The sequence below is a fragment of the Grus americana genome, chromosome 3, assembly GCF_028858705.1.
Source record: "Grus americana isolate bGruAme1 chromosome 3, bGruAme1.mat, whole genome shotgun sequence".
NCBI classification, from domain to species: Eukaryota; Metazoa; Chordata; class Aves; order Gruiformes; family Gruidae; genus Grus; species Grus americana.
Window position 1 is genome coordinate 114,442,885 of NC_072854.1, and position 15,477 is coordinate 114,458,361.

Consider the following 15,477-nt stretch of genomic DNA (forward strand, 5'->3'; position numbering starts at 1 on the left):
AAGCTCTGTAAACTGCTGTCTTGCACGTGCAGCTCCCAAGGGCAATGCACGTTGTCTGGAGGCACAAGGGTGTGCAATTGTTCCTACAAGCTTGCTGAAAAAAATGACTACTTGGCCAGCTCTACTGGTAGGTGTCTTGGTCAGGAGCCTAACCTGATAGAAATAGAGAACCCTCAATGGAGTCATTACAGTAGTCATTAATATTTAATGTGATTCTATTGGAGAATAATTTCAGATTGATACGTTGGCTGTTTCATTAAGTCTTTAGGCTATTTTTTCCCAAAACCATTTATTAGATTTAGTTCTAAGAGCATTTTTGGTACAGCAAATGGTACTTACGTCTTTATGGGAAAGCAAGGGATGGTTTCTTCGCAGCTCCCTGGTTTGGGATTTGCTCCTGATCGAGTGTTGTTTTCCAGCACCAGGGGGAAAGTGGGGACCTTCAACAGAGCAGTTGTAATTCTTACAGTGAAGAGTTTGACCTGCTGTTCCTTTCTCCTCATAAAGGCTCAGCTGTTAACCACCACCATGGCTGCTACTGGTTTGGGGAACGTGTTTTATATTTCACTGAGCTGACAGGAGGGAACGTGCCAGTTGATACCCTGAGACCAAAAGCTTACCTCTTGCCTGTCAAACCTGTCAACATGTAACACAAGTTGTCAAAATAGGTGATGAATGACCAGATGATAAAGCACTCTCACTTGCTTCCCTTGAAACTGTGTAGTCTATAAACTTGTCTCCTTTACTTGCTGATCTCTTTGCTGCTGTAAAATGTGTCTTGCAGGGTTATGGGCTAAGGCAGTGATGCACTGTGGTCTGAGCCTGGTTTAGGAGTGTGGGAACCCTTCTCCCTCCAGGTAGGAAAATGTAACTCCAGCTATTGCCTAGGATAGTATGGATAATATTCAATAGTATGATGAAAGGAAGGAAAGCAGAGCCTGGAGTCAGAATTTGGCTCTGAATCAGAGTGTATGGCAAGACATCGTACAGTTGAGGGGTATGACTCATGTATTTCATGTTCACTGCTGGAGCATCTATTCTTTGCAATAAAGGAAGCTGATGTCCAAATGTAAACAAAGGGGGAAATTAGCTGAGTTAATGATTAACTCTTCAGATGCAAACAATCAAGATACACTGAGTAAAAATGAAAATTAATTCATGATGCTAATTCCATTTTCTGTGCTTGGTTCGTAATAAAACAAGTTTGCACTTTGCCTGATTTCACTGACAGGATCACTACCTGCAGAGAGTTACAGTAAGCTCTGCTAGTGTCTGCACCGTCACTGCACACAGGGTAGGGTTACAACTTCTTTTTTTCCATGTGCCCTCAAAATATGAGCTGCTCCAACTTCTGTTTTTAACTCTAAGTGAAATGAGATTAAACATGCAGCAGTAGTCCGCGGCAGCAAGTAATTTTCCCAGAATGATTGTAGAAACTTGATAAACATAGTTCTCATTTTTTTTATTGTAAGAGAATGGAGGAGCAGAAAAAGCACCGACCACATGGTCTCTTAAGGGAATGACAGGTCATGTCACCAGTTCTGGGACTATCAGTGTGTTTATCTGTCTCTCTTTTCCTGCTTTTACTCCCTCCCTTGAATCTCTTTTTGTATTTACCATCTGGTATTTATTCTACCCTATCTGGATTTCTCTCTGCCTTTTGTTTTCGTCTCCATCTTTAGCAATATTGCATTAAATGGCTTCCATCTGTCAAGAGTTCCTATTGCTGACTCCAGCTCCTTCAGGAGGACTGAAGAAGAAACCATTTTAGACTGAACAACGTAACCTGTGAAGATTTAAACCTTCAAGAAAACAACTTGCTTCTACGGAAGCATAGTTCAGGGAGCACATGTGTATGCATGTTTGTTTTGAAAAAGGTTGAACCTGTCAAACTTGTCTGTAACAGGGCTGTGTGTTTAAGAACTACTGGAAATGTGACATTTCTTTGCCCCCACCCCAAGTGGCAAAATGCTTTCTAAACTGTGGCAAAGAATTCATCTCAAGAATTTTCTCAAACTATGAGAGAAAACTAATAGCAAAGCTTGGGATAGTTTTGCTGTAATTCAGTTGAGTACAGGCCAGGATGGACAACTTAAATTTTTAGTCCCGTTTGACCCTTGTAGTTACAAGTATATCTGCTATTAATAGAACATTTCCTTATTTTTTTGAGTTCCCTGTTTTATCTCCCTCTAGCCAGTCCAGTGCCTATCTGTGCTTTCTGAGAAGTGCTTTCCATTGCCTTTTTTCTTGTACATCTCTTCCTCTTTCTATTTTAAATCAAGTAGTTTGGAAACTATTATTCAGGAATGGGATGGTGCTTCTTTTTTATGTTTATTGCTTAAAATCCATGCTTTTAGTATCTGTTTGTAATCTGAGTATGCAGGCATCATTTGAATGTGTAGCTATGTCTAACGTTATTAGTGGGTGGGCTTGTTCTGGGTTTTTTATTTATTTATTCTTGTTCTGTAAGTGGTATCAAGCCTAAGTAGGTCCAGACAGAGTAATCCTGATGATTCTCAGTTTTCCTTCAGCTAAAGATGTTTCTTAGGATGAGGCTGGGGTGGGGGAGCCACTTTTTGTGAGCTTGGCACAGCAGGTTTGCAGGAAGTATGATCTGACCGTAGGAGCATGGCTTAGGTTGCGGTTTTTCTGATGGCTGCCTATTTTAATCAACCTTTTATCCTCCTTTGTCATCAAATGAGTCTTCATACCACAGAAAAATGACACCTCCTGCAATAAATTTAGGAAGTGGTGTTTTATGGAATTATGAGTTCAAACTGGTCATTTCTTGCAGACACACTGACTAACAGTAGAGACAGACTGGAGGGAAAAAAAATGTTGTCACTTCAAATGCTTTTAAAAACTAATGCTGAGATCTCTTTTGCGGTCAATTGTAAGCTAAGCCAAAAATAGCTGTATATCTACTCCCTCGTTATTGAACTCCATGTTCAAATGAAAAAGTAATTTTAGCAGAGAACATTGGGTTTGGTGAACTTGTATGCAAAAAAATAAGATAGGGGTTTGTGGGGTTTCTGCTTGGTGGGAACCTGGGAAACTTTGGGAGTGAAAAATGAAGGAGTCGGTCAAGAAGCATGGAAGCGACCCATTGAGAAGAGTTTTATCTTCCATATGCACATTTGACAAGTCTGGGTGGAATGAAGCTTAATAAGATTAGAAATGCAGGAAGGATGTAATTTTGCCTAAAACTTCATCATGCACACAGATGTTTTCCCATCTGCAGTAGCAGTTAAGTAATTTGTTGTTGTTGTTGCTGTGTGTTGTGAGTTGTCCTGTCCAAGAAGAAAGCTTGATGAAAGTCAGAATAACTCAAACTTAAAAATATTTATAAGTCTACTGAATGTCTGTTGATCTGGTTAGCGTCTCCTTGGCAATAAATCTACAGGTTGGAATAAGAAATAGGTGTTGCAGAAGATCTATTACACACTAGAAAAAAAATTAAAGTACAAGTTTTAATATATAAAATATCATCCAATTAATGATTCACAGTTAGGTCTTTTCTATTAGGAAACAGTTTCATTTCACTTTTAACTGCATGTTACAGCTCAATAAGAAACTAAAATAATGTTGGGACATAGTATGGAACTTGAATAAAATAAATTTGTGTGATCTCCCATGAATTAGATGAAGACTTAAAGATTAGTTAAAATCTTTCTACTTAGATGCAGAAATACTAAATGTATTGTTAAGGTCACTTGTGATTTCTGACTTACAAATTTGTGGGGAGTGTAGAAGCCTTTACCTTTGGGGGTTTTTTCCAAAAGATGGATCACCGTTTTCAAGTGCAGGCAAGCAGACTGTTGCATCTAATTTTATCTTAATTCCAATTCTCAAGAGAGCTCTTGGACTCTAATAAACAGTGTTTGTGAGGCATAACCTACCAACTAGTTGAAAACCTTCACTCTCTCCAGAAACGTGGGAAAGTCTACTGGACTAATATCCAGGGAACATCTATGGGAACAGCTCACTTATTACAGGACTGGATATCTCAGCAATCCTTGGGAGAGAGAGTCTGGTTAGTACGTACTTAGAAAGGAGGACCCAGAAACCACAGGGTTGAAGAGGTGTTCTCAAATTCCTCCTGTCTACTATTTGCAGAAGAGCATGCTGAGCTAACTTTGACAAATAGCTTAGTGTCACTAGGACCTGCATGTGCCGTTACCCCCAAAGATGATGAGAGCTGCTTCTGTTCCCCCCATGCTCTCCCAGAGTTGCCTTCCTTTTTAGGTAAGGAGAAAGAAGCTACACACCCCAAAGCTGCATGCAGCAGACAGCCCCTGTTTACGCCAAATCCAGTAACGGTTTTCTTCTAAGAGTGGTGAGTGAAAGAAATGCATAGTATCCTGATGTTAACAGGAACTGCTTTGTGTGATCGAAGTCTTTTGGCCAAACGGGGTCCCTTGGCATGTTCCTCCTGTCTGCAGCTGGTCCCTCTCTATGCATGTGCTCCAAGGGTCTGAGAAATGGTTTTCAAGGTTATATTTTGAAGAGCATGTGAACTACAAGGGTTGTGATACAGGAATAGCCTCTCACTCCCGCCTACCAAAAACCTGAAGAGGAGAGTTCATTAGTACAGTACATGGTACTGAATTATTTGTTTCTCTGAGCTTGTGATTTCTTTGTGCTTCAGGCTGGCAGCAGGCTGCAATTTTGAGGGTCAGCTGGAGAAAATGCTTACACATGCTGGCATGGCCAGTGCTTGGAGCTCTTCCATAGTGGTTGACAAGTAATGTTTTATTTCTGGAAATCAAATGTGTTCTTTTTCCCAGTGGGTTTTACCAATCGTTGATTCTCACTAGTATTGCATGCTTGTCAGGCTTTATTTCTCAGAAGACATAATGAATTTAAGTCTGTTTTCTTGTTGTATACCAAGGCACATTTCTAATGGATCTAATTAAGCCAATACAAAACTCTCCAGATTATCAAATACTGTTCCATTAAGGAAATAGTATTTGAAGTCATATTTTTATTGGCTGAATTATATTTGAAGATATAGTGAGTATGTGCTGAAGGTGAAGGAGAAGTCAGTATGGCCAAAACTGCTTCTTGTTGTTTAAAAGCACCTGCCCAGCCTCTGCAAAGAAAGGTGTAGCCAGCTGCTGAGGATGGGATTTGTGTGCTTCTAGTATGACGTGCTGTCCATAAGCTGTGCTTCTTCAGGGGGAAAGCACATTTTAACAAATCTCAAAATACATAATGTGAGGAAACTTTTAATATCTAATGGTGTTCTCTTACTCTAGTTTTGAAAATAGGCTTTTTTTTTACTTAGTCACTTAAGTGAATAGTCATAGTAATGTAAATGAAATTACCCACTGGCATAGAGCAGCTTTGATTTTATACATTCTTGGAAGACTTTTCTGCTTTTTGTTAGCTGAAGATTTTTATGTTGAAATATTAAATCATTTGTGATTACCAATAAAAACTGGAATTAGGTCCTATATAATTTTTTTTTTCTCGTGCCCTACTTTTAACACAGCACTTCTTCACATGCTGTAGAACTGCATAGGGATGGGACAGTCTGTAAATAAAAAGGTGCTGTGATAATACATTGCAAAAGTATGGCTATGGATGACTACTGAAGAGATGAAGTGGGGAAACAACTGAGGCAGGATCTCCATGTACATGCAGCTCAGAATACAAAGTCTATATAATATAATGACATGTGCCACCGACAGTACAGTGACTCAAGTTACTGCAGTAGATCCTGCACTTTAAGGTCTGTCTGGACTAAGTAATTGGCGTTAATAAGATGTATCCCTGTTGGACCAATGCTGACAGTGATTCATCTGTAGGAGCTGATGAATAAAATAGGTTTCAACACCTTTAAGTCCTGAGAATTTTCCAGTAATGATGCTAAAATGTGTGTGTATTGTTTAAAAGCATGAGAGGGAGACCTATAATCAGATATATGTTATGTCTTTAGTTACAAGCACAGAAGATCCATTCATGTTTTAACTTTAAATTAATTCTTAGAAATATCAATAAGGCGTATTCACTGTAATTAGATATTCTGTGCAATAAATGAGCATTGTTAAAAGTAATGGAAAGAATTGTTTGTAATTCTGTACAGAATATGATTGGAAATATAATTTTTTGCCAAGTTAAATTAAAACATTTCCTCAAGCTTAAAAAAGTCCAAAATTTAACTGTGGTCATTCATATAAGCAATGAAGTAGAACTAAGTTTGTTTAAAGAATGAGTTGTATAAGCATTTGTACAGTAAAGGAGATGGAAGATCAGCAAAGACCTTAATTGTTCTCTCATTCTTTGTAACTTATACAGGTTTCCTGACCATAATGAAATGTTTCCTAGTTAAGATGAAAAAGAATATTAAAATGAATTGCTGTTCTTTTGTGACTTGAAAACCTGTATAGCTGGTGGGTTTTGTTGAGGAATTTCAAAGAAAATATCTCTTCATTAGTATCTTCATGCAACTGTACTGAGGTATAACTCATTGATTGCTTGTACCTGCTTCCAATTAAAATTGATATTCTTTTTGTTTTTTTAATTTAAAAAGGCGTTCTTAAGTAGTATCCCTATTTCCAAGCTGAGAGAGATTCTAGACTGAACGATGGACTATATTGGTATGTTATTTAAAGTATGCATTATCTGATAAGAATTCCACCAAAATACAACATGGTTTCTTAGCTGTGTGTCTGTACAGTATAAAGCAATCCGTATTCTGTGTACATGTGCACACGTGTCTGTGAGGAGAGAGATAAATGATTGTTAATTATGATACATGGCTTCCTTCCTCTGATTTACGCGATAGTATTTTGGTAGCAAACGGTATCAGGGTGCTTGTAGTACATGAACATACAGAGGTTTTAAATGTACCTCACGCTGGATCTTAACTAATTGTCAATCTGTTGATGATCTTTGCCAAACAGGCAAGTTTAGCTATCCTGTATAAGACCTAGTAATGCTGTTTTGTCTTCCTTATGCTTAAAACTGCAAGCTTGATCGTAAGCTTCCTCTTTGGGATACACTTCAAAGTCAGATGTATATCACGTGTCAAACACAGTAAGGAACTTTGTGTGCGTGTTTTTTATCAGCTTAGCAAAGCACTGCCAGAAATCTTGCTGCATCTTGCAAAAAGAGTTGTCGTGAAGGGCGTGAGGTTAAAAGAAACCCCTAAGAATTACAAATGTGAAATATTTGAAGGTTATAAAACCAAGCTGAGAAAAGGGTTACCTGGTTATTTGAGTCAGTGAATCTGCATTAGGTTCACGTTTAATGCAGATTAGATGTTTCTCCGTAACACCTTTCCTTCATTCAGTGCAGAGGATGCAGTTTATGTTCTTGGTTCCTGCACAGGAATAAAACAGAAGGCAATTTTCTACACAGCTGAACTGAGAAGAAAGTCTGCATTTCAACTTGATCTTGGTCTTGACAGGACTTATGTAAGGTGCTAGGGTCTGGAGTTGCTTTTTCACCTCTCTTCCTCCCCCCACCTCCCCCTTCACAGAAACCAACACAAAAGGTGTACGTAAGCTGTGGTTGGTGTCACACAATATTCAAATAGATCCCCACACAGATGATGTGATATGAAAAATATTAAAACAGAAAATATTCCACGGTGCTGCTCATAGACAGTTCTGTTCATGTCAGACGTGGATATAGGAAAGGAATGTAAGTCTAAGTAGCTTTTCTTTTGAAAATGAAAAGTGTTTTTTTTCCCTGCTTCTGGCATAATCAGATATTACAGGATAATTACCTTTTAAATATCTTCATGATAAAAGCAAACAATATATACAGTTATGGTGAATGCCCTGTAGAAAAGACAGAGCAGTGCACTAGGCATTTCAGATTTTATAATAAATTGGCAGATGCTCTTATTAAGCTGGAACCCTGATACAGCCACGCGGTTACTTCTAGCATGGATTGCCATTTATTTTCTCAATCACATAACAGATGGCAGCTAATCCACTGCGAAAGCGAGGGAAGGCAGCACGTCCCTCTTAAAAACAAAACAAAAAAGCCCTACAACCAAAAAACAACTATAAAAGCTTCAGGAGAAAGATCTTATATGCTGGATGATAAAAGGCAGTGTAACTGTTGTAGATCACAAGTTGTGTGTTGGGGTTTTTTTTAGGGGGATTTGTTTCTGGTTTGCTTTTCTCTTGAAAAGACTCAGAATAAGGAGGATGTGGTGGTGTATCATCTGCTGAAGGCTGAACATGTCGCAGTGTTGGCTTTACTCCCTTCAAAGTGGCAAACCTGCCGCTGTTCTCTGTTGGTTGCATGATGCATGAGCTCTTTGGTTTGGGCTAGTCCTTGTGTTGGTTTTTTTTAACAGCTGATTTATTTCAGGCCACTCCCAATGTGACTAAGATTGCGTACTTTGACATCTGTCTGGTCTAGGGAAACATGGCAAAGCCTACTGGTAGCTCACCCTGCTGGCTATTTTAGTTCATCGCTGATGAAGTGGGGAGAAGCACCACGTTTCGCGTCCTCAGCAAGATCATGGAGTGCTAACCCATCAGTTTTTAGATAAGCGATACCCAATTTTGCAGACAAGCAATGTGAAGCACGCAGCGTGCATCCAGCCAAAAGCCACATGGTGTCACCCCCTTGGCTAACAAGAGCGAGATTGTAATTTCCCTGAACGTATGGAGTACAGCAGCAGGAATAGCATGTCAAGAAAAATTAAATTGAGGCAAATTCCAAGGATTGCTGGCTGTGCTTTGTATCTTGGAGGTGGCATGTTCATTTAGGATAAGCTGCATCCATTTTGGGTGAGAATGAAGCAAAAGCATCTGCTTGAATCTGCGATGGGGAAACTTAGCCACAGTTTCCTCTCTCCATCTCCTGTCCTCCCCTCCCTTTACTGCCATATTTAGCAACCATTGCCAGTTGAGCAATGCAAACTTGGGACTGTGGGATTATCATCCTTTGGAAAAATAGGTGGAAAAACTATAATAGATGATATATAATAGATATCCATTTATTAAAAAAAGGGTTTGGGAAGAATCTGTTGCTGTGCAGGGAGGAGGAGTAAATGATCCCTTACACCCCTTTGCAAAACACAAACACAGCGTTTAGTGTGACAGAGTCCACTGATGCTTCAGAAGAAGCTGCAGTTGCATTTTTAAGGATTTCTTCACACACAGAGACTCTTCCTTGGAAGACTCATGCTCTTGCTGCTGCCACCAGCACGCTGCTGTGGCCAGTGCTGCAGACCCTGCTTTACTGGTGCAGCATTTACCAGTTTTGCTTCCTTGTCTGCGATGTGGAGGTGGCAGATGAAGCCATGGGTGTTGCAATGAGTTAGGATGTCTCCTCACTTGTTTCAGCCTTGGCTGGGGGCATGCCATGTTTACCCCAGTTTTCCTGTTTAACAGGCCATCAGAACAGCAGTATCATGCAAGACTCCTGACCCAGTGTTCTCAGCAATGACCAGCTGGGTTTGCCTAGGGCATACTGGGAGAAAGGGTCAGGCAGTGAGAAGCCTCCCTAGTTATCCTGTATCAGTCCTGCATTCCCAAAGGCTCTCCTAGTTTCCTCTGTTACACTGGTCAGCAATCCATTACCCTCCAGCTGTCTGGGGACAGGAATGTGGGATAAGTGGTAGGCACTTGCAAATTGAGATATAATGAAAGTTGTCAGGTTATTTCCATAACCCAGCTTTGTTTGCACTATCCCTTTACAATCTGGTATTTGTAAAACCATAAAGATGCAACCTTTTGGTAGACTGTTAAAGAGTACTTTTGAACAAGTTTTTCCCTTTTACTCCTCTTATTTGCCCTACAGTCAATTGCTTCAGCGGACATGGATTTGAATCAACTGGAGGCTTTTCTCACTGCCCAAACCAAAAAACAAGGTGGCATCACGTCAGATCAAGCTGCAGTCATTGCAAAATTTTGGAAGAACCACCGAATAAAGATCCATGAGAGCCTGATCAATCAAAGCTGTTGGGATAATATCTTGAAAAACATGAACTGGCGAGTGGATCTGAAGTCACAGTCAAGACACGTCGATCAGATAAACACTCCTGTTGCAATAGTTGAAATGGAACTGGGAAAAAATGGGCAGGTAGGCTTTCTTTTGGAAAAAAATGTAAACCTGATTTAGCTACGTATGTCTTGAGACATGTTATCTATTGCTGAAATCATTGCATCCAAACCAAGTCAGTGTAGTTTTCACTACCAGGCCTTTAATGTACTTGAACTTGTGGTCTCTGTCTTTGGATACAAAGATACGTTCTGGGTGGTGAATGCAATTTTTGCTTGTTTCATATCTTCATATCACAAATTATGATGATCACGCATTCCTTGCATTTTAGGACATATGAGAGGAAAGAGTCCTCTTAATTTTACATAACACCTATTTTCATGTTACAAGTACATTTTTATTACCAGTCACATTATGCAATCTGGTCTTATCTGCCTGAAAGAGATATGTAGCTCTATCAGAGCTGAACATGGCATGGCTTTTTAATCTTGGTAATTCATATGAATGTACAAATAAAGGCACGGCTTCCCGTCTTCAATTTTTCTGTCTTTTTCTGGCAGGAAATGTGTTTCAATTTGGTATCTTTTTCCTCTCCAATGTGTTAGTGAATCTTAAAACCTCATGTCTTAGCAGCAGCTACTGCAAATCACGCCATGAGCTAATTTGGGGGTTTTGATATTAATAGTTAACATGTAGCAAGCTTCCTAGGGTTTCATAATATTTTAGTAGCTTATAGCAAAATAGAGTACCTGGGTGGCTATACCAAGGCCAGAATGAAAGTGCAAGTAAATTTGGATTCTACTGAAACAGTATATATTTATATTGTTGAAGTTACTCTGTGAGTCCACTTTTCTTCTGTCTTTGAAAGCTTACCCTTCCTAAGTGCTGACCTTCCACTCGTATCTGTGCAGTGACCAATACAATAATGGGGTGTGGTTTTAGGTTTTTTCCTAGCCTTAAAAAAGTGGAGGTTTCTGCTCAGGATCTTGAGATTTGAAATAATTATATTCCATTAGTAACAAATGGAAAAAGTTTAAAAAAAAAAGTTAGCGAGCACATTAGAATTACATTAGTGAGCAAATGGGAAAAATACCTGTGTCCATAAAAAAGAATAAATCCTTAACTTAGAACCGCTGTTGTATTTCATAAGGGAATTATGTAGTTAGTGGCTCTTGTTTTGAAATTGTTTTTTCCCCGGTAATGGATTATTGTGATCACATCAATCAGCAAGTACATTTATATTTCTGTCACCTTGTGCAGCAAGAGAAAGGGGATGTGAATACACATTTCTGAGATACTGTAATTTTTCTTACTGAAGAGCTCCACAACATGACCAGAATGAATTATTTTAGCAATGCAGCTTCATATTTCAAATGTACTAAGGGGAGTGGTTGTGTGAATGTATTTTTTTAACTGCCACCAGGCATAATTTTTGTCTCCTTTGCTGAGGACAGTGCAGTAGTGAGCTGTCGGCAAGCCTGACGCTCAGGCAAATAAGGGTGTTAGACAGACTGGTACTTAAAGAAATAATCGTGGAGTAATTAGAATTGTCACCACTTGAGTCAAAATTAGCCTTTTTTTTTTTTTTTTTTTTTTTTTTTTTAAGGAGCTGTGGTTTCACATAATCTTTAGCTTTGGATTAAATAAGTTTTCTGATGCAAAGCTTTTGGCTGAGGCAGTCTGCAGCATGTGAGGGGCTGAGACACAGGAGCTGGGGGAACCCTGGGACTGAAACAGCAGCAAGTGGGTTGCCAGAACAGTTTATCCAGCTCTCAGCCTCTTTCCTCATGTGTTTGGGGACCTCCTGGAAAGATCGTCACAGTGACTTTACTATTGGAGGTTGAATGAATTGTTCCTGCATGCTGCATTCAGCTCACAAACTTAAAAGCATCATGGTTTATAGCCTTTATATATAGCCTTTATTTTTACTTTGTCATTAGCACATTTATATCTGTTCTAAATATCAAGTTTTGTAGCACATCAAATACGCGTACACTGGTACCTTTCTGAAAATTAACAGAGAACATCTTTTCTAAAAGGTTGTCAGTCATAGATGTGATTTGGCGAATAGTGAACATCTCCTGGATTTGCAGAAGAAAGCTGGCTGATGATTCAGGAGTAAATTATTCAGAACAGACTGTTTTCATTTGGACACTTGATAACAGGGGAGTATACAAATGCATTGATGTGTAATGAATTGACATTAGTATTTCATATGCTTCAACAGAAGCAAAGAAATGCTCTGTAGAAAATGTACCTTTCCAGAGTTTAAAGTTGCTCTGATTCTTCTTGATGTCTCTGGACTGGATTTAGATCTCTGCCCAGCAGAAGGCCAGGCAGTTTGGTAGAGTGTCTGCTCCTTCTGCTTCAATAAGGGACCTTGCTTGCTGCTTGCCATCTTTGAATTTTAATCAGTCCATTCTTTCATGATGGAAAGACTGTATGTGTAAGACCTAATATGGCTAGAAATAGGGAATTTGAAGTGTCTGGTTCATCAGTGTCAGTAGACTGAGTTTGCATCAATTAGATCCAATTTTATGAATGTTTTCTGATGGAAGAGACATGTTTCTGGGTTTGAGAATTGCATGCATTAATTCTTACTATCCTTGGCATTACTGATAATAGAAGAAAATGAACCTTTTCCTTTAAGAGCTCTTAAAAACACTTCTAAGGAGAAACATTCAGAAATACTGGTGCTCCAAACTTTGGGAAGTTTGATTCAGGATCTGTAACTTGCAGTTTGAACTCTTCTTCTTCAGTAAATATTTTTACAGTGACATTTAAAGTTTCCTTATGCTGGTGATGCAGTCTTTATACATGGCTAGCATGTTCATCTGCCTTTAACCAGGATGAAGTACTCTGCTTTGAAAGCCTTTTTTCTTTAACAATATGACTAAAAATAAAATCCTAAAGCAGCCACACTTTAGTCTGCGTTTGCCTTCATCTGTTCATGATATTCAGTGCTCATCACTGCCAGTCTATTCTTTCCTTTTGAACAGCCCATCTTTTCTTTTGCACAATCATTTTATCCTCCTGTATCTCTATACCTTGCTGGCTTTCTCCGAAAACATCTATAGCTCCCTGCCCCCTTCTTTATGTCATTTTTAATCTTGTTCTCCCTCTCTGAGCATCGCTGTAAAGCTCTTTTGGCGTGAAATTTCAACCGGATGCGAATCTGCCAGGAGGGACAGTGGAGTGAGCTGGAGAGTCACCATTCTCGTGCCCTTCCTGCCCCACGGCATCAGTGCTGCTCCATGTGGTGAGCAGTCACTGCTGTGCAATGTTAGGTTACCTGCAGATTTCAGTCACAGATTTCTATCTGACCTTGTCAGTGATAGAAAATAAATGCATTGGTTTTTGCACTGCAGCTTGGCATTAAGATATATAAACATGTTTTATGGACTTTGTCATATTATTTCTCCCTACGAGATATGCCTCTCCCTCTGGGTTGTATTCTTCCCGCTGATATTCTGGGCTGATTTGCCAATAAGTTTTACCTTCTTGCAGCATTACATATTTTGCGGTTTAATATCCGAGACTGATCAAATATTGTGCATTACCCTGAGTATTTGCTCTTGGCTTTTATGCTTGAACTTATTTACAAAATATTTTCACATGCATTTCTTTTCAGTGTTGTAGATACTGGTAATCCATGTAATAGCACTTTTATTGCAGTTTTGTGGGATGTTAAGCATGTTTTATGATCAAAGAATATTTTCTACCCTAATTTAACATGAAGTCTGGGATTCCACTGTGGCATTCTTCCCAGGAAAACCTGAGGAAAACACATCAGGATTATCGATTAGAGGGTTTTCTCACAAAATATTGTATATGTCTTCTCTTTCCTTTTAAAAAAACATCTACCTGACAGAGGTATCATAAAACTTAGTTAATGGTATACACTGGGTAGATAGTACTATATAGCAAATACTAAAGCCACAATATATGTTATGAAATTAGGATCAGTTCTCTCAAATTTAAGAGCAGCCTCTCATTCCATGTAATTTTTCCGAAGTCTGAAATCACCAGAGATGTTTATCTTCATATAAATGAAAAAATTTTCTTTGAAAAACAGACAAGCCTTAGTAACAGACTTTTGATAAATTGACAATCTAATATTTTCTAGTACTGACTATATTTTGATTGTTGCTTTAAGCTCTCATCAGTGAGATAAATACTTTCTGATGAAAGGAATTACTAGATGAAGTGATCCTTTGCCAGTGCAAGAATTTACCTGATACTGAAAAAGTAAGAACTGTCAGCTAAGGATTGAGCTTAGGTATATGACATATGCTCTCTGCTAATGGTCCAGACCCTGATAATTTAGAGAAAATAATAATAATAAAGATGGTAATTCAGATGCGGAAAGAATTAATAATGAACATAGACAATTGTCATGTGCTGTATGTGGGAAGTAAAATGCTACTGAGATTTCGAAATTTCATCAATTTCTAGTTTTTATGACTATCAAGATTTTAATTCTTTCGATGTTCTGGGAAAAAATGAAGTAGGTCTCAAAGCAAACTTTTAGGAGATCAAAATTGTTTCTGACTTGTTAATTTTGTATATTTTACACAAATTTAGGTTGAAATTTATATCAACTGTGCTATAAACAAATAAGCTGAATTCACATGTGTTGACAAATATTAAAATTCAACATGCTTTCACAGTGTAATAAAACATCTTAGGATTTAGCTTCTATAAATCTCATTACCTTGCTGGGATTACAGATTGAATGCCACTGAGGATCTGTTGGTGTTTTGCATGTTTTTGTAAGCACAGGTCTCTTGGTTTCCCTAACCTGTGGTTATCTCCAGCAATAGCTTTCACCACCGAAGAAAGGTCCAGGTCAAGAAAATGTCATGAGTAAACTCATGCTATAGGGAGGAAGGATTATGGTTACGTTTGCTTTTGCCTCTTACTTGACTCCAGGTCAGGCTGCTTCAGGGCTATCGCTGATAATAACTTCAGATAATGGACTTCCAGTCCTTTTTATGTAGGATGTATTCTGAAAAGACAGACTGCTTTTTGCAGAGTATTGGTACAGGCAAAGAGATGCTTAGGGAGTTGAAAAGCAGTTCTAGGTACTCAAACCAAAATAAGGGCAGCCTGGCCTCTAAAGGGGAAGGAAAAACAACCACCAAACTGTTTTCCCTTTCCAGCCTTAATCCGTTTTAACATTATTGAAAATATTGTTCCAGTCAAAAATGGGAAAGCACAGGCATTTAGAAGACAAGTCGATCAACTTAATCACAACAGGCTTAATACCTTTGTGTGATTAAAAATACAAAACCCAGTAAGTAGCAGTGAGTGGAAAAAAATCACCTTTGTGGCCAAGCCGAATGTAATCACTTGAGCTTTTGTTCACCTTGGAAATTTATGAGCTGGAGGGAACAGTTACATAAGGCAGTACAGAGCAAAAGCAAATAAAAACCAGAGAGGGCAATGGGTCACTCAGCACAGAGAAAACTGGAACACAGTTGACTGACTTAACTCAGTTATTTC

General features: G+C 38.7%; 2 protein-coding genes across 4 annotated transcripts in view; both read left to right on the plus strand.

The window, feature by feature from the left end:
• The window catches only part of LOC129203933 (COMM domain-containing protein 1-like), a 91,596-nt gene that overhangs the window by 19,855 nt on the left and 56,264 nt on the right, over window positions 1-15,477 (plus strand). For all 3 annotated transcript variants that reach the window (XR_008576211.1, XM_054818933.1, XM_054818935.1), the window contains exon 2: window positions 9,772-10,053. Coding sequence is in view for 2 of the 3 variants with exons in the window: in XM_054818933.1 (XP_054674908.1) it covers window positions 9,772-10,053 (282 nt within the window). In the remaining variant the exon portion in view is untranslated. The remainder of the gene's footprint in view (window positions 1-9,771; window positions 10,054-15,477) is intronic.
• B3GNT2 (UDP-GlcNAc:betaGal beta-1,3-N-acetylglucosaminyltransferase 2) overlaps window positions 9,914-15,477 on the plus strand; it is a 95,737-nt gene continuing 90,173 nt past the window's right edge. Inside the window, exon 1 of the mRNA XM_054818922.1 lies at window positions 9,914-10,053. The gene's annotated coding sequence lies outside the window, so the exon portion shown is untranslated. The remainder of the gene's footprint in view (window positions 10,054-15,477) is intronic.